This window comes from Mugil cephalus, chromosome 15 (assembly GCF_022458985.1).
Source record: "Mugil cephalus isolate CIBA_MC_2020 chromosome 15, CIBA_Mcephalus_1.1, whole genome shotgun sequence".
In the NCBI taxonomy this organism is placed as follows: Eukaryota; Metazoa; Chordata; class Actinopteri; order Mugiliformes; family Mugilidae; genus Mugil; species Mugil cephalus.
Window position 1 is genome coordinate 24,392,732 of NC_061784.1, and position 21,845 is coordinate 24,414,576.

Consider the following 21,845-nt stretch of genomic DNA (forward strand, 5'->3'; position numbering starts at 1 on the left):
GATGAAAACTCAAGTCTGAACATGAAAACTCTGCAACACATTTCAACACATTTTAACACAACACGTCACCACACAAACACTCCCTCTTCTTTCTAGCGCTGTGAGGACCCTCTGTTAAAACATACATGGGTTGGCCTTCATAAGCGTTGGCCGCTTACCATGAAAATAAAAACTAGAAGCACCCTCAGCAGAAAGAAGGAAAACCACAAACAGAGCTGCTGTTCTCACGAAAACCACAGAACTGCTGCTGCTGCTTCTGATGCTTCTCACCGAGGACCTGAAACTCTGCAGCTCATTTATCTGAGTTTAAATGGACACAGGGAGTCATTTCATTTATAAATTCATTAGACTCATCTGTCTCCTGCTGATGATCATCCATCACATCATGGAGACAAGATGTTCACCTCCATCTGCAGGACGCCCAACGTAAGGCATGGACTGGAAAAGAAGACTAAGCAACATCTGAGACACCTCGAATATTAGTGTCAAAACGTCAGCAAGATTCCACCACTTGCCGAAACACTGTTGTTGTTTCGGTGTGTACAAAAGTAAGTATATACATATATATGTGCATGTGTGTGTGTATGTATATATATATATATGTGTGTGTGTGTGTGTATGTATGTAAATTTATACACACACACATATATATGAAGGTTTGGTGTTCCTGGATCTATGACATACTTACAGTAACTCTATCATCATCATCACCGTGTATTTGTGATATATTTTATTTATATTACATATATTATATTTTCAGATCAGATGAGCTTGTAACTTCCTTTTTGTAACTACTTCCTCTTTCAGAATCTGATCTTAACAATCTAAAAAGTTAAACGAGGGAGGAAAAAACAGAGAGAGAAACAGAGAGAGAGCTCAAGTGCATGTAAACATGTTACTACTACGACTAACATCAGAGTTCACCTTCTCTGACTAACCCAGATAATGAGACTGTAAATGGTTTTTCTGTCATGTATTCACTTAATCAGACTTTAACTAGACAACATGTGTCTTCATGCTCCACAACCACTGAGCTGGTGTTTGACCCCGAAACAAAAACATCCAAGAAAACTAGTCACAGAAGAAGAAGAAGAAGAAGAAAAAGAAGAAGAAGAAGAAGAAGAAGAAGAAGAAGAAGGTGAACGATGCGTCGGCGTGGCCACCATCTTGTTCATCTTGTTGTTTAATGATCCACAAGGGAAATTATTTTGTCACTGTAGCTGTAAAAACTCACACAAGAAGATTCAAATAAAATAAGATTAGCATGGATTGTGTCATTGCATGGTGTTTCCTTGTCTGCTGAGGGATATATATCACATAATAATAATAATAAAAAAAAGAAGAAGAAGAAGAAGAAGAAGAAGGTTATATATGAAACTTCTGGTTTAGGAACAACATTTCCTACTTAATACAGTTACACACAGTGGCTGATTTTGTAAATGTCACTTTTATCATATTACTGATGTCTTACAACAAAAAACATATTTTGTTTCCTTGTCCTTAGTAATAAGATACAGTAGTTTGATTTACGGAAGCTTTAGAGATACACTCAAAACGTTCATAACAGTTAATAATATTAAACATCCTCTCACTTGTGAAATGTTATTACCTGTTGCTTGGTGTTGGTGTTTCTTTCATGGGAACATCTGTAAACGACACAAAAGTCTGTTATTTTACTCAGGCAGATATAATGACTACACTGGTAAGGACCCCTGAACAAGATGGCGGCCGAGCTGACGTGTCTGACCCAGTGACTGTATATACTAGATCTGGTCTGACCAGACAGAATGCAGCATCTAGTGTTTATATATCTATGGTTGTTCATGATATAATATATCAACTGGAAAGGTGGCAACATTAACCTGCTGATAAGACACATGTCGCCACCTAGTGTGGAGGAGGAGGACATGTTTCCACCAGTTAATCAGGATCACTTCAAGATCACTTCATTTATCCCCTCAGGGAAAATGTTTAATCTCAGTTGTTTCGATTTTCTTCGTTGCAGTAAACTGGCACAATGACCACGTTCAGAAAGTTGAATGACAGAGTGGAGTTGGTTAATTACAACATACCACATGAAATGAGTTTAATTAATACACAATGGTTTAATTCAAAAGTTTATGTAAACGTTGGTCACTGGTACCAGTACGTGCAATAAAACAGGCATATAAATGGTTTAATCATGGCAAATATATAAAATATTGGGTGATTTTATTAGTCCCATATATTCAGAATCCATGTAAACCTGTGTATCATTCATATCATTTTCTATTTTCAATTGTCAATCAAAAATCAAAAAGTGAAGATTATTTTGTTTGTCATCGCCACATAGACATATATACACATTTCCTGGTCACGTAAACCCGACCAATTAAATGTTAAAATCAAATTCAGTCCTGTGCTTTTCCTGCTCCAGAAGAGGCTGATTTGTTTCTCCTCCTCCTCCTCCTCCTCCTCCTCATCTTCATCTTCCTCATACAGTGAAAACATCCAGGGGTCAGAGGTCGGTTGTTTTTGGCCTCTCGTCTCTCAGACATGATTTTGTGCCACATTCCTCTTTAATCAGATTTCTACTGGAAACACAAACACTTAGTACATTTATATATTTATACAATATATTAAACTGTAGCATCAACATCAGGAGGATGAGCTCCCATCATGCATCTGTCTGTAGTTTTTCTTCTCCATGGATTAGTCTGACTGAAAGTAAAAGTTTTATTAATTTAAGGTCAGTGCTCCGTGGGTTAGCATCCTGCTAGTTAGCATGCTGCTGGTTAGCATACTATTGGTTAGCATCCTGTTGGTTAGCATCCTGCTAGTTAGCATCCTGTTAGTTAGCATCCTGCTAGTTAGCATACTATTGGTTAGCATCCTGGTGGTTAGCATCCTGCTAGTTAGCATCCTGTTGGTTAGCATCCTGCTGGTCACCATTCATAGAGACATTTAAAGTCTGTCTCTTACAGAATCAGTGTGAAGTTTGTTGAGAAGAGGAAGGAGCCCAGGAGGAGTTGATATAAATCATCTTTTCTAAATTGTTCTGTGTTTATCTCCAGTATTTATCCGTGTGTCTGCCTCACTGGGAATCATTTACATTTCAGTTTTAAGGATGAACGAACGGCCGACGCGCTGAGAGCTCTGATCCTGTTTCAGGTCTTTGATGTGGACTTTACGAGTCGCTTCATTCGTCTGTTCCACCTCAAATGGAAAAACTCAAGTGGCCGACGAGAGGAGAGGTCGATGCGTTCAGGTGACAGACAACATTTCAGTAAATCTGGAGCTGTAAGAGTTGCTCAGTGGCCAAATTCTAAGAAACTCTTAGAATCCTGATGTTTTCTAAGAGTTGTTCCTAGATGGAGGTAAAGATAAAAAAGGTTCCTAAAGAACGTGTTCAGACTTTTGACTTTTGAGAGTCTTGAGAGTAGAACGTGGTGGATAGAAGAGGAATATATTTGTCCAGGTCTACAGAGGTCGGCGTGATTTTAATAAATCAGAGCAGACAAGCATCACTTTAATTTCTCTTGTTATAAAAAGTTGCTCTTGAGCTGTTTTGAGACTTTTATTCTGGGAACATGAGGATGTTTCCTTCAATAAACCATCAAATTTACAAAAACTCGTAAATAACTTAAATCCATCAGGCTGTAGACATAAGTTTAAATAGACGACCTGTCCAGTTCATTAGGTACGCTAGTGAACATATCCCATATATCCCTATGATTTGCATAATGTTGCCTAGCAACTAGATTAGCATCCAACTGGTTAGTGTTCTGTTAGCTAGCATTCCTTTGGTTAGCCCCTTTTGGTCATCAACCTGCTCCTTAGCATCGCATTGTTATTGCATCCTTTACGTTAGCATACTGTTGGTTAGCATTCTGTCACAGCAAACCTGCAATTAACATCAAGAGGAAGCAGTCTTCACCCATCCATCGCTCAGACCTCCTCCTGACATATTTACTATGACCACTAGAGGGCTCCAAGTATCAAACTATTTTTATTTTAATTTCTACAACTATAAATGTTGTGAAGTCAAAGAAAACTCGTTTGTCTCATACTGAAGGAAACAAACATGGCTGCTGACTTTAGATTAAAAACAGTGTTGTTGTTTTTTAAATGTTCAGATTCATCCATCAGACTCCAGCTGGACCTCGTCTTCATCATCCTCTGCCATCATCATCCTCGTCTCCATCTCTGAGTCAGTTACATAACGACACAATCTGGATTCATCAGCTGTTCATGTTCATCCGACACTGAGCTGCTTTAAAGTTTTAGCTTCACAATTTTCTACAATTCTTTATAAAGTCGACAAAGAGAACCCGATCAAAGACAGGAAACATGCTGTATCCTTTTTGTATATTTTCTTTCAAATCCGTTGTTGTTTCTTGTCTAATCCTGCGCTACCGTTCCAAGGAAACGTGGGATAAATAAACAGTGTCTTATGTATATGTATTACTTTTGGACGTATTAAAAATTAAACTAGATATTGTAATGATTAGTGTGAACGTATTTAGACTCTATTGATCCTCAAGGGACATTTTTTGGTAGATATATATATATATATATAAATTAGAATAAAACATAAATATTATTCTGGTCTGTTGGTTTATTCAGTAAAATGAGACAATATTCCATATCAGAGTGGAGCTCCTCCCCCTTCCTCCTCCTCCTCTTGTTCCTCCACTTCTCCTGCTCCTCCTCTTTCTCTTCTTCCACCTTTCTCCCCCTTCCTCGTCCTGTCTCTCCTCCTCCTCCTCCTCCTCCTCCTCCTCCTGGTTCCTTCTTCAACCTCTTCCTCCTCCTCCTCCTCCTCTTCGTCTGCTGATCTTTTCCATCTCTCAGCTCCAGATGGAGCGAAGGAGTTTGAGCTCAAACTCTTTGGGATTAACTGTCAGTTTAGTTTCACTTCATCAGGACTCAGTGTCTCCATCTTCATCTTCATCATCATCATCTTCATCATCTTCTTCATCTCCATCTTCATCTTCATCATCATCTTATTATTACTATTATTATTATTATGCTGAACATGAGTCTGAAGTTTTCTAATAAAGTTGTGATTCAAGGAATTTGAGGAGGAGGAGGAGAAGAGGAGGGATGAAGAAGAGGAGGAGGAAAAGGAGGAAAAGGAGAAGGAGAACAAGGAGGACGAGGAAAAGGAGGAGGAGAATGAGGAGGAGGAGGAAAAGGAGGAGGGAGAAGAGGAAGGATGAGGAGGAGGAGGAGGAGAAGGAGGAGGAGGAGAAGAATGAGGAGGAGGAGGGAGAAGAGGAGGGATGAGGAGGAGGAGGCTGCTGACGTTTTCTGGTTCATTCCTCACATTCTGCAGCTCAGCCCGTTTCCTCTAAAGTATCTGAAGGACTGAACTGCTCCTTCTACGGCTCCAGCTCTGCTACATAAATCATCAGCCGGTCGTGGAATCTTCTTTAGACTCAAGAATTTAAATCATTTATTTTGTCTCAAGCTTCAACGTTTAATTTTCCATCTTATTGGATGTCTGCAGAGGATGAGAAATGAACTTCATAATTTAATTCTATTTCTGAAACAGCAGAATATTCTTTAGTTTTGGTTTCGTGTAGTTTTAACAGAAGTCAAGTTTCTCATTATTTCCTGGCATCATGTATTTAAATAGAAGAAAACTGAGCAGAAGAAGAATACTATAGAAACATTATAATACAATAATACTAGATACTATAATACTGTTTACATGGGGTCTGATGGTGTTTGTTTCTTTTTAATTGAAGTTTTAAGTTATTCTTGATTTAAACTGGGATAAATTTCAAAGAAATTCTCTCCCTCTCCCTCCTCCTCCTCCTCCTCCTCCTCCCTGTCTTGTGTTTATTTTGGTTTTGTTTGCATGGTGCGTTCACTGACCCTGGTCTGTCAGGATCATCTCAGTCACATCCTGTAGTGTGCGCAGGTCAGAGATTATCGGAGCGAGGCAGCGTCTCAGAGGAGAATCAGCTCATTGTGGCTCCATGTCCTGGTTTTCATCTGCACGAATAATTCAGGTCTGAGTGAAGCTTCCTGACGACACAATCCAACGTTCAGCCCCAGGGACACGAACGCCTCCAGAGGAAAATGGAAACCTGAGAGGAGACTTTTTAAATAGCTTCAGAGCAGCTCAGTTGGCTGAAACAGTCTCAACCTTTTCAGATTTATTTGCTGATTAATGGATGAATCCTCTGGAACATAGAGATGCGTTCAGGGTTTATCTGAAACGGTGCTTAAAGAATGAACTTTGTCCAAAAACGGCGCCTTTTTATTTTTAAGGTGTTTTGTGACATGAAAGCTGAACAGAACATTAATGTAAATAATATAAATATAATATAGAAATGTTTGTTCATAGACATGTTGAAGGTTCATTTCCATCCATGCAGGAGAAAATCTGACGTGATGTCACAGCGATAGAGCTAAGGAGGCTAAGCTAATTAAAACTCACTGGCACCAAATGAAGCATCCAGATCAGTCTGGTAACTACCATTAGCATTAGCATTGTTAGCATCAGCACCATTAGCATCCTCAAAACGACTACGAAAAAAAAAAAAAAAAAAAAAAAAAAAAACATGGCCAACACAACATCTGAGAACGTCGTGAACATTTCCAGACCATAGACCGCATATAAATATGGACGCCACGTCTCCACTTCCTCTCATGGGTCGAACTGGTGTTTTTTCCCGGGGATAATAGTGTCAGTACGATCTGAGGGCGGAGCCACGATTTCCATGCCCCGCCCAGGCTGGTGTTTTCATTTAATTAATGCTACGGTCTGGGAAAGGTTTGGTTATACACTGAACATATTTTTAAAAATAGCTTTTACAACTCTCACAGCCCCATGGGACCTCTTCATGGAGCTGTTGGCATGGCAACCAATAGTCGCCATGATGTCACAGCTCCAGCTCTGGTCAATAAATCATCGGCCAGTCATGGAATCTTCTTCAGATTTTAGCCTCAGACTCAAGAATTTAAATCATTTTATTGTGTCTCAAGCTTCAATGTTTAATTTTCCATCTTATTGCATCTCTGCAGAGGATGAGAAATTAACTTCATAACTTAATAACTATTTCTGAAACAGCAGAATATTCTTTTCTCTTCAACATTCATCAACATTATATTAACTAACTAAAATTTCCCAGTTTGGGATTAAAGATCTATCTATCTAAAATGACAAATATCATCCCGGAAAACAAAAAAAAAACAAACAAAAAATATTTGATGTATTTTTTAGTGTTTTAGTTTGACCCAAGTCCCGCCCACTAACATGGAGGGGGTGGAGCTTGAGACCTACACTGCAGCCTCCAGCCACCTGAGGGAGCTCTAGTGGCTTTGGCTTCACTTTAGGGGAGCTGTTCCATATTTATTTACTGTCTGTGCTCCAGACTCTGAGCTTCGTTGGGTTCATGTTAAGTCAATAACGATGAGCCTGAGTTTATTAACGTTATTTAACTTTAACTTTATTAAGCAGATCTAACGGTGCCTTCACTGACCTCATGTTTATTCAAATCACGACAGAAACGAGCTCAGTGTTGTTTCACTGAGTGAGAACCGTGAGAGAAGCTCGAGGCTATAAACACCAGCGGTCACATGACCTGTCAATCACCTCCTCCTTCATTTACATTAAAGAAGAAACGTTCAGAAAGTGTCACGTCAGAGGTGTGTTGTTCCATGTATTTTGGGGTGTTTTTGTTCTTGTCATATCAGACGTGTGTTTGCATGTTTTTTCTGTGTGTGTATTTTTGTATGTTCTTGTGAGTTTGTGATGTCTCAAAAAATGCATGATGTTGTGGTAAATTTCTATGTTTGTGTGTTTTTGTCATATCAGAGATGTGTTTCGCATAGTTTTTCTGCATGTGTCCATGTATTTTTGTGTATTTTTGTGTGTTCTTGTGAGTTTTAGACGTATCAGACATGTGTGATATTGTGTTTTGTGTTTTTTGCATGTTTTTCTGTGTATTTTTGTGTAATTTCTGCGTTCTTGTGCATTTGTGTTGTGTCACACGTGTGTGATGTTGTGTGTTTTTTTGTTTTTTTGTGTGTTTTTGTGCGTGACACATCTAAGTGGGTCATGGGAAGAAGCCGTTGTCGTTGGACACAGATTCTCTGTGAACTCATATGATCTTGGTTCAGTCTCGTGGATTAAAAACATGAATCGTTTTTCTTTCATTTGTTTGTTTGTTTGCTCCAGGTGAACTCGTCTTTCTATCTCTGTGAGGACCTCCAAACTGGACTGAGTGTGAACAGGATTTAAAACCCAGTTTGGACCCAGATGAGGACCAGGAGAACTCACCCCATCAGTTCATCTTCAGACCGAAATTGTAGCTTCATTTCTTCTTTGAATACTCTAGGTTTTATAGTCAAACTTAAAACAAACTTCTGAACCAATCAGCTCCTGAGTTCGGGGTCTTTTATCGTAGTGTTGGACCTGGAGGTCGTAAACGACGTACGTACGAGTCATTTAGATTCAAGATTCAAGATAATTTATTCATACTTGTGTTACAGCAGCAGCTTCACATCATCACCACAGTGAAAACAACATGGATCCCGTTTATCACACATAGGAATAAATAAATGAAGTAGAAATAAGTAAATATATAAATAAACTCAACTCTTTCGTCATTTTTCTTCTTTTTGTTTTTTGTTCGTTTTGTGTGGCTGCATGTTGCCAGTAGCTCGTGATTTTTACCTTTTCAGGTTAATCTCAGCGTTATTGGGTGTTTTTTTTGTGCCTTGAAACAATTAAAATAGTTTTAGTCGTTTTTGTGTTTTTGTGCTGTTTTTATTTTGTTATTTATGGACTTTTTGTGTTTGACTGTTTATTTTATTTTACTAGATAATTCTTAGTTGTATTTTATTTTAATCTAATCTCATTTTATTAAATCTTTCTTGTGGTTTTTACGAGTGTTTATTTTTATGAGTAATGAAGCTACTATGAAATAATTTCCCTCGTGCATCATTGAAGTCTGTCTAAGTTTAAGTCTGACACTAATCAGGGATAAAAAGTGATTTCTACCGGACTCTAGTTAGTCTGGTTCACTCTGTAACAACTCCACCCAAACACTAGGCGGCGCTGTCTCTTTTTAGACATCCAGGTTAATTTTTGTTTCTCCTTCCTGCTTCACTTTGAACAGTGGAGACTGAACAGGAGTCGTCCAAATGTCTGAGTCTCTAAACCTCCTCAGTGAACCTGACCCAGTCTTTATGCAGGAGAATCAGTCTAATGTAGGATCACGTTCTGCATGTTAAATATATTGAAGCCAAATCATGGAAATCCATGAACAAACCCAGTGTTAGTGTCTGGTTTGCAGAACTGTCAGACTCTCTTTTAGGTCAAAGGGTAAGTACTTTTCTTTGACAGTGTGTGGAGATGTTTTATGGAGTTCTTAGAGAGGAGGAATCACTGGACAGAGTATTGCTGTGTAACTAGTTTATGTCTGTTTTTCTTTGTTTTATTTTATTTGAAGCGCTTTTTCTCTCTGGGGTAACTAAGGTAGCTTTTGGACCACCAGTGACTCGTCAGGATGACTTGTTCTTTTTGGACTCGATGTTTATCTTATCAGGGAATATTGATAGTTCTGTTTTGAACCTGTATTACTCATCCTGGTGTAGTTATGTTCTCTGAAAATTACTAAACACACTTGTTGAACAGTTAGAACATAACTTTGGCTCGTTGTAATGAAATCAGCTGGAACACTAAAGAGGAAATACACTGCTACCAGGCGGACCAGTCACAGCTCTAGTTCTCTGTGTGACTATGATGCTAGCATTAACGTCGTAGCCTCTACGCCAACTTAATGCAAAGTATAAACTGTGGGTGAGTCAACAACAACCTGGAGCGAACTATTTTTATCCTTGTGTGAATTCTTTGGGCTCTGATCTGAGATGATTTATTTGAAGGTCCTGATTTATTCCTGAACACAATCAGCTGACGTGTCTCCCCCCACCTGAGGCTCTGCGCTGTGATTGGCCGCCGCTGTGTCCACAAGCTCATTGTTGTCGTTGTCCAGGACCTGGAAATAGACCGTGGCTCAGTTACAGCTCATGAAGCTGGTCGACCTCACATCACACACACCGTCCGGATTCTCTGAAGCTCATTCGTTCTCTGACTCTGTGGAGATTTAAATTTAACCAACGTCAGATCAAACCGCTTCACTGCTCCACACTGATTCACTGAATGAAGAACTTCATCCTACGTTCTCCTTAAACCTCATTTGACTCCTCATTAAGTCTTGGCGTTTTAATTTAATAATTTAATATCTCAGAAAAATGTTGATATTCAACATCCTCGTCCTTTTATTGTGACTTTATGTTTCCTATATTTAGCTGGACGCTCGTTAGCATGTTAGCCTCTTAGCTTCTGAATGCTACGCCACTTAAAGAACCTATATTTTTGTACATGTTTTCTAGCCTTCCAGCTAATACTAGTTCTTGCTAGCCTTCCAGCTAATACTAGTTCTTGCTAGCCTTCCAGCTAATAGCAGCTCCCATAACTTCCCACCTAAAACTAGCTCTTCCTAGCTTACCTGTTAATAGTAGCTCTTCTCAGCTTCCCAGTGAATAGTAGCTCTTGTTAGCTTCCGAGTTACGAGTAGCTCCTCCTAGCCTTCCAGCTAATAGCAGCTCTTCCCGTTTCCTCTTTTGAATGACAAATACCAACCACTGCCACCTGCTGGTGTAAAAAGTTATTGCTGTAGCCTTTGCGGAGTATTCAAGTGCAACATTTTATCACGTTCAGTGTCGTTATGACCTCAGTCAGAGTCAGTGAGGCGGTCGGGGTTGATGGTGGGTGCAGTTTCCAAACATTATAATTAAATGTAAATAAATTGAGAACATACTGAATTTTTGCAGAGACGTAATAAAATGTAAATAAAGTCCAGCTTAGTACAAGTCTCAGTCTATGGAGTGAGAATTAAATGTAAATAGGAGGATTTTATCTTCATTTTTCAACCATTTCAAATGGTTTTCATTTATCAGAGGATGGTGACAGGTGGTGTTGATCGACAGGATGTATAACTATATATATATTTCATTATTCGTGTGTTCACACCGAGAGAGAGAGGGATGATATATAGGAGGAGAGACAGGGGGAGAGAGGAGTGGGTGTTTCTTGACCACCGTGAGAGAAAGAAGCTGCACTTCACCGTCGGAACTTTCCCACATTAAACCCGTGGACCATAAAAGGACAGAGACGCGACCTAAGCCCGAGGAGGAGCTCCAGTGGCCGGCAAGAGCCCGTCACAGGCTCCGTGGACGGAGAACCGAGCCGAGTGGACCCGAACCGAGCCGGAGGGACCCGAGTCTCCACCTGCTCCGGGTGTCCACAGTTTAGATGACGAGCAGCTTCATCATCCTCACCAGAAGATCCAGAGAGCTGCTATGGATCCAGCCATGACTCTGATGTGGACTAATCGCTCCTCCGTGGACCTCCAGCCGGACTCCAACTCCTCCTCCGCCCGCTCCGCCCCGCTGGATCTGGCCCGGGCGGTTCCGGTGGGTCTGGTCCTCGCCTCCTTCATCTTGTTCGCAATCGTGGGCAACATCCTGGTGATCCTGGCGGTGGTTTGTAACCGACACCTGCGGGTCCCGACCAACTACTTCATCATCAACCTGGCCATTGCCGACCTGCTGCTGGGCACCACCGTGCTGCCGGTGTCCGCCACCCTGGAGGTCGGTGTCCGGACCAGCTGATCGATCAGCTGGTTATCATGAGTTAGTTAAAATGTAGTCAAAACGAAAATGGAATAAAACTGACGGAACATAAGGAAAAGAAAGTCAATAAATGAATGAAATGAAAATAAAATAAGTCGAAAGAAAGAAAGAAAGAAAGAAAGAAAGAAAGAAAGAAAGAAAGAAAGAAAGAAAGAAAGAAAGAAAGTGCAGATAAATCAGACTAAAACATAATAATCATAATTACCTTTGGTCGTTTTCAGGAGTCAGTCTTGGTTTGTGTCTCAGTTTTTTCTACCACCTGTGACTATCAGATTTTATTATGTACTGAAATTAGACGAAATATCATTTATTGATAGACTGAATCATTGATTAATTAATTAATTAATTAATTAATGCACTCCGCTCCTGTTTCCCTCTCTGGCCTTCATGTTTGCTCTGGAGGTTTCAGATCGTATTTTAAGACAATTTGTATTGTTACTGATGCCATATACAGTTAGGTCCATAAATATTTGGACACTGACACTTTATCAGTTTGGTTATACTAGCTGTTTACCAACACATGTTTAATATACAGTTATATTATCAATATGGGTTTAAAGTTCAGACTCAGTTGTAATTTGAGGGTGTATACATCCAAACTGGAGGACAGGTTTAGGAATTAAAGCTCTCTGATATGTAGCCATCTCTTTTTCAAGGGACCAAAGTAATTGGACAGTTGACTCAAAAGCCATTACATGCGCTATCGCCTCATTAATCCTTCATCATTTAAGCAGGTAAAATGTCTGGAGTTGATTTGTGGTATTTGCATTTAGAAGCTGTTGCTGTTGTAGTCAAAGGAGATATTTTAATGAGACTATATCAGACCATCCTTAGGCTGGATGATCAGGATCCTTTCCATGGTGAAGAAAAACCCTTCACAACATCCACCCGAGTGAAGAACTCTCTCCAGGAATTAGGTGTATCAGTATCTAAGTCTACAATAGACAGAAGACTTTGTGAGTAAATACAGAAAGTTCAGCATGATGTGCAAACCATTAATCAGCCTCATAAACAGAAAGGCCAGATTGACTTTGCCAAAAAACATTAAAAGACACCAGTACAGTCCTGGAACAGCGTTCTTTGGAGACTAAGATCAACCTGGACCAGAATGATGGGAAGAAGAAAGTATGCAGAAGACTTGGAACAGCTGATGATCCAAAACACGCCACATCTTCTGTGAGACATGGTGGACACAGTGTGAGACATGGCCATGCAGGGCTTCCAATGGGTCGCTCTGGGTCACTAGTGTTTATTGATGATGTGACAGAAGACAGAATCAACCAAATGAATTCTGAAGTGTACAGTCATATACTTTATGCTCATATTCAGCCAAATGCAGCAAAGTTTATTGGACAGTGCTTCACAACAGAGAAGGACAAGGACCCAAAACATAAAGCAGAGGCAGCCCAGGATTTTTTAAGGTTAAGGCGTGGAAGCCGATCAATCTGCATGTCACTTACTTCACCTCTGCCAGCCTTTTGGCAAAAAACAAACAAAACAAAAGTATTTTTTAGGACATACCTGAAAGTAAACTGAATGCTGTGTTCCTCAGGTCCTGGACTACTGGGTGTTTGGTCGGATCTTCTGTGACATCTGGGCGGCGGTGGACGTGCTGTGCTGCACGGCATCCATCATGTCTCTGTGCGTCATCTCCATTGACCGCTACATCGGCGTCCGCTACCCGCTGCAGTATCCCGCCATCGTCACCGAGCGGCGGGCGCTGCTCGCCATGCTGGCCGTCTGGATCCTCTCCATCGTCATCTCCATCGGGCCGCTGCTCGGCTGGAAGCAAGCGCCCTCTCAGGTAAAATACGTCATGAAACATTTAAACCTCTGGTCATCCACATCTTTATAGCCGACGCTTAGTCTTTAGCGGATGTCCCGGACTCTGGTCTCCGGTCTCCAGATGTGTGTAGTGGTTCTTGGTATCTTGGTTCAGAGGCCAAATTTAGCCCAGTTTGATCTCAAGGAGGCCATACCAGGAACACGATAGAATAATAACCTCATATTCACATTAAGGCTGTCAAAATTAAAGTTTTAACATGGATTAATGCATCATCATTAGAGGTGTAACTATTTATCCACTACATCGATGAATCGATTTATTTTCCAATGGTCAAACTACATCGATCTGTGCTCGGCAAGTTGTCCTTCCGGACGACATACATCGATCTAATATCGCTTTAAAAGGTAATCAGTCGATTGTATCGATACTAGGAAATAACGCATTGGATTTAAGCTCGTCAGACTTTATATTGGTGTGTTTTTTGTTCTTTAGCACTTTCAAAGATAAAGGCGTTAAACGATTCAATCTGAGTAAGAAGTGGCGGTGGTAGTCCAAGTTTGTCCAAGTAGCGTTAGCGTTAGCACCAGCTGATCCGGTAGTGACAGGCAGCAGAACCAACCCATAAAGATGGAAGACGCTAAACAGCACGTTGGTCCTCTCCATGGGACATTTGAGGACAAAGAAACCAAGAGGGACCAGTGGAGACACATAAAGTATCATCACAGTTTTCTTTCCAGCTTCAAACAGCACATGAACCAAGCCAAGCATACGTTAGCCGGGGATTCTGCTAGCACTTGGGCTAACGCGGCTAACAGCTGGAGACAAACCAAGACAAACCAAGACAAAGACAAGCTGCCAATGCTGCTGCTAATATGTGTCCACTCCTGCAGCCACTGTTCACTGGGAGAGACTGTTCTCAATAAGAAGCGTCAGCTCTCCTCTGGTTGGACAATGTCCACAAGTTAGTTTGTCTCCGTAGCAACAGGGACAAAAAAAAAAAAAAAATACACAGTTGTTTCAAGTTGAAACTAATGAAGGTGTTTAATCAACACATTAAGTGCAGCTATATCTCCTTCTTTCTGGAGTCTGTTTGCTCATGAAAAAAATTAATTAATATAGATTAAAATTAAACGATACGACGATTTAATTGTGATTAATTACAATTAATTCACAGCAACCCTGAGATTAATCTGATTAAAAATTGATAATTTGACAACTTTGCTGTCATCTACTTTATTTCTGCGCCTCGATGTTGAGTTACTTTGGCAGCTTTTACTAAAACAGTGCGAACTCCAGTGAACAAGTTATGAGTATCAGATTATTTGACAAACTATGTGATTGTTGTGGTTTGAAAATTCATCCTGCGGGCCACACTGGGCCGTATGTTTGAATGTCCTGGTCTAGTACATGGACAAATCTAGTGTTTGATGAGAAAAAAAAAACGTCAACAAAATGTCTATCGAGCAAAAAAAGTTTGATTGGGACACCTCTATACGTCATTAAATCAAATCAAGGACTCACTGGTTCAACCTGTTTCCAAACGTCCTCTAAGTCTTTGAGGGACGTCCTGATGGCTGTTTATGTGTCCTGCAGGACGATACGGTGTGTCTGATCACCGAGGAGCCCTTCTACGCCCTCTTCTCGTCGCTGGGCTCCTTCTACATCCCTCTGGCCGTCATCCTGGCCATGTATTGCCGAGTCTACGTCGTGGCCAAGCGCACCACCAGGAACCTGGAGGCCGGTGTGATGAGGGAGCGGCAGCAGGACTCCAACGAGCTCACGCTGAGGATCCACTGCAGGAACCAGCAGGTCCACGAGCTGAGCCCCGTCTCCAACGCCGCGGGGGGCGGAGCGTCACGCAGCGCACTCGCCGTCAAACTGCTCAAGTTCTCCAGAGAGAAGAAGGCGGCCAAGACCCTGGGGGTGGTGGTCGGCATGTTCATCCTCTGCTGGCTGCCCTTCTTCCTGGCTCTGCCCATCGGTTCGTCACCACAACACAACACACAATGACATGATGACAGGATACAATAGCATGCCACAACACAGCAACATTTCACAACAGCGTGACAGGACACAACAAACAACAACATGCCACAACACAATGACAGTGCACAACTGACTATCTAGACCTGATCTGAAACCTGATCTGAGACCTGATCCGTCTGCTTAGCGTTTGATTCTCTCCTTCAGGATCAGTTTTATGATCTTGTGGTGGACATGGTTCAATCTAACCCCATCAGCAGATCAGTTACTGTACATGAGAGACAGAGAACCAGTTCTGGTTCTGGTTCAGTCTTAATACCAGAGGCTGCTTTGTCCCAGTGACAGTGAAGGCCTCGTTGAGTATTTTGATTAAGCCGTCGGAGACGTCTTCATGTCTGAGAACGTGAGCCGAGGTTTCTCACAGACCAGGACAGGAAGCTAAACTCTTTATTTTCTGGGATGAAGTTCCCACAACAGGCTGATCCTGAACTGAGCCGGCGGATCAGACTCTTGTTTACCTTCATGGAGCTGATCTGAGTTTTTATTTCTACTGAGCTCTTCATCCATTAATTCTGAGGACTTTGTCCCTGAGTGGACGTTTCCTCCACAAATGAGAGCGTCTCTCAGGACACAGACGTAAATAAAGTCACGGTTCAGACGATGCGTCTCTTCTTATAATCATCATCAGTTTCCTTCCAAGTTATGTTCCAGCTCAAAGAATCCCAGGATGTGTTCTGGCCCCGTCCCTTTTATCGAGGACACGTCCAGAGGTAACTTTGGTACGGCCAGGTATCCCAGAAACCATTTCAGTTACACAATCAGTCCAAGTCGTCAAATCTTCTGGGAAATGTTCTGAGACAACAGTTTCAGTTGCAACTAGATGCTAGCTAGATGCTATCTGGCTGTAGCATGACATAGCATCACAGCCACTTCAGAGAAACAAAAAAAAAAGAAAGAGATGACAACACGACAGCAACAGAACAACTGCTTTAAATGAAACTGTTTCATTTTAGTTCAGGGGCCACATTCATCCAAATTTGATCTCAAGAGACCGGACCAGTAACATCATAATATAATAACTTATAAATAACGCAGATTTTTGCCTTGGCTTTAGGTCAGAGAATTACATCATGGAAATGTTTACATTTATTGAAGTATCCTTTTTTTAAAAAAAAAAAAAAAAAAAAAAAAAAAAAAAACCTGAAATTTCTCAAGAAAAATAAGTGCAATTTGTGCTCATTGCTGCCATCTGCTGTTCTGTTCTGTGTCTCAGTGTTGTGTTGTGTCCATGACTGTGACTAGATGGACGGGGCCCTAGTGTCAAAATGTCAAATAGGTGCCAGGTTTATTGAAAATTTCCACTTAATGACTTCTAATTTTCACAGTTTGCAAATTCATCCCGCCATGGACCAGGCTGGACCTTTTGGCCAACATACCATGTGTTTGACACCCCTAATTTGTGATGTACGTGCATATGTATATATATATATATATATCCAATTTTTCAACATCTCAGTTGCTCAGAAAGAACTCAGTTCTCATTAAATGCAGAGAATGTAGTTCAGTTTAGCAGAGAATAATCTAACAGGCCGCTGATCATCAACTTGACCTTACACCAGGGGAGTCAAACATACAAAATTTTGCAAAAATTACACAGAAGAGATTAACTGCAATTTTTCAGTAAGACTGGCACCTATTCCTGAGTTGTTCTGTTTTTGTACGTGTTGCAGACATAACACAACACTGAGACCCAGAAACAAACAGCAGCTGCTCCTTTCTTTCTCTTTGTCTTCTATAGTTTTTATTATATCCATTTTTAATCTACTTTGATGTATTACTGCCCTCTGCAGGACACATTTATTCACTACCATCACACTTTAGATTCTGCTCGCTTTCCAGCGTCTTACTGCTTTTGCGATCACTTCCTGATTCAACAAACTCCAGAGGAGCCGAGCTCATAAAAACAGAGCATGTTAAAATAATTAGTGGTGTTAAAAGAAAGTAATTAAAACAACGTGGAAACTTTTATCTGGAACTGGTTTCAAAAGCGTCAAGAGTTGACAATAAAAGTAGAAACATGAAGTAATGAAATGGAAAAAACAAAACAAACAAACAATTAAACTCTGAAAAGCTAGTGGTAATAGAGAACTGGCATCCTGCAGAGCTGTTAGAAATATGTGATGTTTTAGTGATAGATGAACGTGCAGACGGGAACACCACAGAAGAAGAGCAGCATGTAAACGTCCAGGCTCAGAGCTGAAGACAGAGTCTGGGAACAGATTTACACAACTCTATTAAACTCCAACCAAAATAGCTTCTTCCTGTGTTTGGAGCGAGGATCTCCAAACTTGGAGATACGAGGTTTTTTAATGGGACCGTGAGGCATCGTGGGCATGTGTCACATGTTGATCTCATGTGCACGTCAGTCTTCATATATAGTCAGAGGCAGCAGCCTGGGGCAAAGGATGGCCTTACAAGTCCATGCTGAGGGAGAAATAATCCACCTGATCAGGAGGCTCTACCTGCACAACATCAGAAAGAAATCCTCTGAAATCCTCAGAAATCCTCCGACATGCTGCAGATCAGCTGCAGGTCAACTCCTCTGAGACTCGAGCTCAACTGAACTCCTGACTCTGTGTGAAAACAAAGACGCTGCTCTTCCATAAAATAAACACTTAGCAGTATTTATCAGTATTCTACTTCTTGTATTTGTACTTCTTGCTCCACCCCTTCCGTGTTAGTGGGTGGGACTTGGGCCAAAGTAAAACACTAAAATACACGCCAAATAATTTTCATCAAGGGTGCTTTCTGTTACTTTAGGTAGTTAATATAATGTTGATGAATGTTCAAGTTTCAGTTTTTTGGATGAGTTTAATTTTAGTTCAGGATGTGACATAATGGTGACCTCCAGTTGCCATGTCAGTCACTCCATAAAGAGGTCCCGTGGGACCGTGAGAGTTGTAAAAACTATTTTTAAAAACAAGTTCAGTGTATAATCCAACATTTCCTTGTTGCTGATGGAGGTGGAGCAGAGCGTATGATTAATTAAATGAAAACACTAGTGAGTCTGGAGGAAGTGTGGGAGGGGCATTGATATCGTTGCTCCGCCCTCAGACTGTACTGATCAGACAGCGTTAGTTTGACCAGTACCAGGAAGTAGAGACGTGGTGTCAATATTTATATACAGTCTATGGATGAACCAGTTTGAGGAACTTGAAAGATGAATCGGAACAAACCAGGCTCCATAATATATGTTTATCTGTTTATATGTTTATCTATTTACGTGATTGATTGATTGATTGATTGATTGATTGATTGATGGGTCATTGTCCTTCAGGCTCATTCAACAGCAGCCTTCGTCCTCCTGAAACCTTCTTCAAAGTCATCTTCTGGCTGGGCTACTTCAACAGCTGCCTCAACCCCATCATCTACCCCTGCTACAGCCGCGAGTTCAAACAGGTGATCTTCAGTAACTAATAACTAAACCAGGGGGCCACACTCATTTTAGTTCCCAGGCCACATACAGCACCAATAAAACGTCATAGGGGCCGGAGTAGGAACCGAATAATAACCTGTAAGTAACGACAACTCCAGATTGTTTCCATTTGTTTTAGTGAGAAGAAGAAAAAGTAAATTGGAAGAATGTTTACATTTAATAAACTATCCTTCAGTCCACTTCTCTGACTAAACTAGTAGGTAGAATTATAGGAAGAAGGAAGAAGTAGGAAGAATTATTTCCACTAAAATGGAAATTTTTGCTCTGCAAATTCATGCTGCTGCAGACCAGATTAGACCCTCTTGGGCGCACAGACCATATTTTTGATACTTGTGCTTTAAACAATCTGTTTGCATGTTCACTGTATTTACTGTGTACTACATATTGCACTAGTTTAGTAACATTAGGTAGCTACTGCTTTATTTATTTAATGCTCACTTTATCTGTATTAATATCTCCTTATTTATCTTCTGCCCACTTCCTTTAGTATTAATGATGTTCTAGTTCCTGTTTATAGTCGACTTACATTTAATCCGTCTGTAGAATATGTTCATAGTATCAGCCACTCATTGTGTATATTCTGCTCACTCACTTGTTCATAGGTTCCATCTGTAAATATATAAACCAACCTGTACAACACCTCTTATATTCCACACTATTCGTGCTCTGACTGAACCTCTGGTTGATGGTGAACTACATTAAGTTGCTCTGTACCTGTGTAATGAGAGTAAAGTTTAATCTAATCCGATCATCATCAGTAAGGTCTTGTCCCGTGTCTCCAGGCGTTTCTGAGGATCCTGCGTTGTCACTGGAGGAGGAAGCGTCAGGGTTTGCAGGCGTGCTACAACTACAACCACCACCAGAGCTCCTCCTCCTTCCTGACCTCCAGCCAACAGACGCTGTCCTCCATCACACCGAGCCCCCGCTGCGCCGCCTCCAGGCTGCGCCCACACCGGGAGCTCCTCCCCGGCACGCCATCGAGGGGACGACTGAGCCCGTCCCCACTCGCTAAGGATTCCGGGAGCAGAGAAGTCGTCTGAGCAGGACGGCGACTAGTAGTCTGATTAGTCTGAGAGTCTGATTCGTAGTCGACGCAAGAAACGCACTTCCTTTCATTTACCCCTTTTACACCAAACAGGTTCCAGGTCTGGTTCCAGGTCTGGTTCCAGGTCTGGTTCGGAGCCAGAGCCCGACTTAGCACCAGTTCTCTATGTCTGTGAAGGTTCTCAGTTCTTTTTTGATCACGAGTTCTTTATTTTTCCGCCACCTACGCACCGGCCAAACCAGTTCCAGACCGATTCCAAACTGGTTCCACACTGGTTCAAAATTGGTTCTAAACTGGTTCCAAACAGGTTACCAGTCCCAGTTTGGACCTGGGCTAAAGGGCCCGGAGCTAAGAACCTGGGCTGGGTTAGCAACCGGAACAGCGAAAGCTATAAACTACCATTTTAAAACAACAACCAGCAAGTTGCATTGAAAAGCAAAGAGAAAACGCAACACACCTGTCACACGACAGGGGGCAGCAGAGTCACCAGTGATGTCGCAAAATGGCTACGCGATAAGAGACGGTGGTGTGACCGTCCTCTTACCTATAGTAGAGACCAGGATGAGTTTATGTCTCTGTGAAGCCTGGACGAGGAGACATTTAACGTGTCATTTAACTTTCCAGTGTAGGGAAAGTTCTTCATGTTTCAAACAGTCTTCTTCTCTTGTATAATAATGTGGTTAATATTAGGTGCATTACGTGCACTAGCGCCTCCCATGGGGACGAATGGTGATACACGTTTCACTGTGTCGCGTATCAAAAAATCTGTCGACACATTTTGAGTCGCAGGCACGTGTCGTCGTCATGGCAGCCGACGCATGACGATACGTTTGCGTTAGCGTTAGTGTCGACTATGAATCAGCACTAACACACCTGCTACCTCATGTGCCCCCCTCCTTCCAACACTCACCTGACAGGAAGTCCCCTCAGGTAATGACTGTGGCTGTCAAGTGGCCCCGCCTCCTCCTCACACACACACACCTAAAACATTTATAGATTTTAAATATTGATCCTAGAAGAATTTGATGTATTTTGTTTGTCGTGTTCAACATTAACAGGAAGTAATAATTTATATAATGATCTAATGTATAGTGATGATGCTGATGATTTGTGCTATGCCAAGCTAACACCGCCTCTTTCCCATCCTTGTGCTCAGATATGCTAACACCCGCTTCCAGATTATGCTAAGCTAAGCTAACATCCCTTTCTTCCAGTCTTTGCATTAAGCTAAGCTAAGCTAATACGTCCTGATCCCACAGCTAAGCTAATACATCCTGATCCCTGTCCTTATGCTAAGCTAAGCTAATATGTCCTGATCCCAGTCTTTGTGCTAAACTAAGCTAAGCTAATATGTCATGATCCCGTCCTGCTTCCAGTCTTTGTGCTAAGCTAATCTTAGCCCTCTAGTCTGATTTTTCAATGCTGATCATTTACTTCGATGGCTTTCCCTATCGTTGGTCCAGTATTGGTTCTTGAATGCGTCTTTAATGGCAGATAATTTATATATATTGTTATAAAACAGTCTCGTTTGCTACCACTGCTTCATATATGAACTGTTCTCTATCAATAAATGAATCAGTAACTTCGACCTTTGACCTGTTTCTATTGACATCTTCTCAGTTGGCTTTGTTACTGCAGTGACTCCTTCTCAGTTCAAAATCTGTGTCTCAGCTATCAGTGATGTGTTCAGTTTGCAATAATAATATTATGGTTAACTACCGATCATGCACTTTAGTCTGGAAATGGTATTTTGACATGTTTCTCTAGTGCATGATGGAAAGAATCTTCCTCCTCTCATTTTTTTTCTCATGGGTGGCCCTAATACTCTTCCATAGAGAACT

At 41.2% G+C, this 21,845-nt stretch overlaps 1 protein-coding gene across 1 annotated transcript; it reads left to right on the forward strand.

Annotated features, from left to right (window-relative positions):
- Positions 1 to 11,009: 11,009 nt before the first annotated feature.
- Positions 11,010 to 21,678, forward strand: LOC125021496 (alpha-1A adrenergic receptor-like). Its single transcript, XM_047607599.1, has 5 exons — positions 11,010 to 11,652; positions 13,247 to 13,498; positions 15,074 to 15,461; positions 18,801 to 18,922; positions 19,742 to 21,678. Exons 1-5 carry the CDS (start codon positions 11,362 to 11,364, stop codon positions 19,997 to 19,999), a joined length of 1,311 nt encoding a protein of 436 aa, XP_047463555.1. The 5' UTR covers positions 11,010 to 11,361; the 3' UTR covers positions 20,000 to 21,678.
- The last annotated feature ends 167 nt before the right edge of the window (positions 21,679 to 21,845 follow it).

Excerpts from the sequence above, each read along its gene's own strand:
- LOC125021496 (XM_047607599.1), top strand. The coding sequence starts at position 11,362 with ATGGATCCAGCCATGACTCTGATGTGGACTAATCGCTCCTCCGTGGAC. Across the intron at positions 13,499-15,073 it reads GGAAGCAAGCGCCCTCTCAG|GACGATACGGTGTGTCTGAT; the intron begins GTAAAATACGTC and ends TGTGTCCTGCAG. Across the intron at positions 15,462-18,800 it reads CTTCCTGGCTCTGCCCATCG|GCTCATTCAACAGCAGCCTT; the intron begins GTTCGTCACCAC and ends ATTGTCCTTCAG.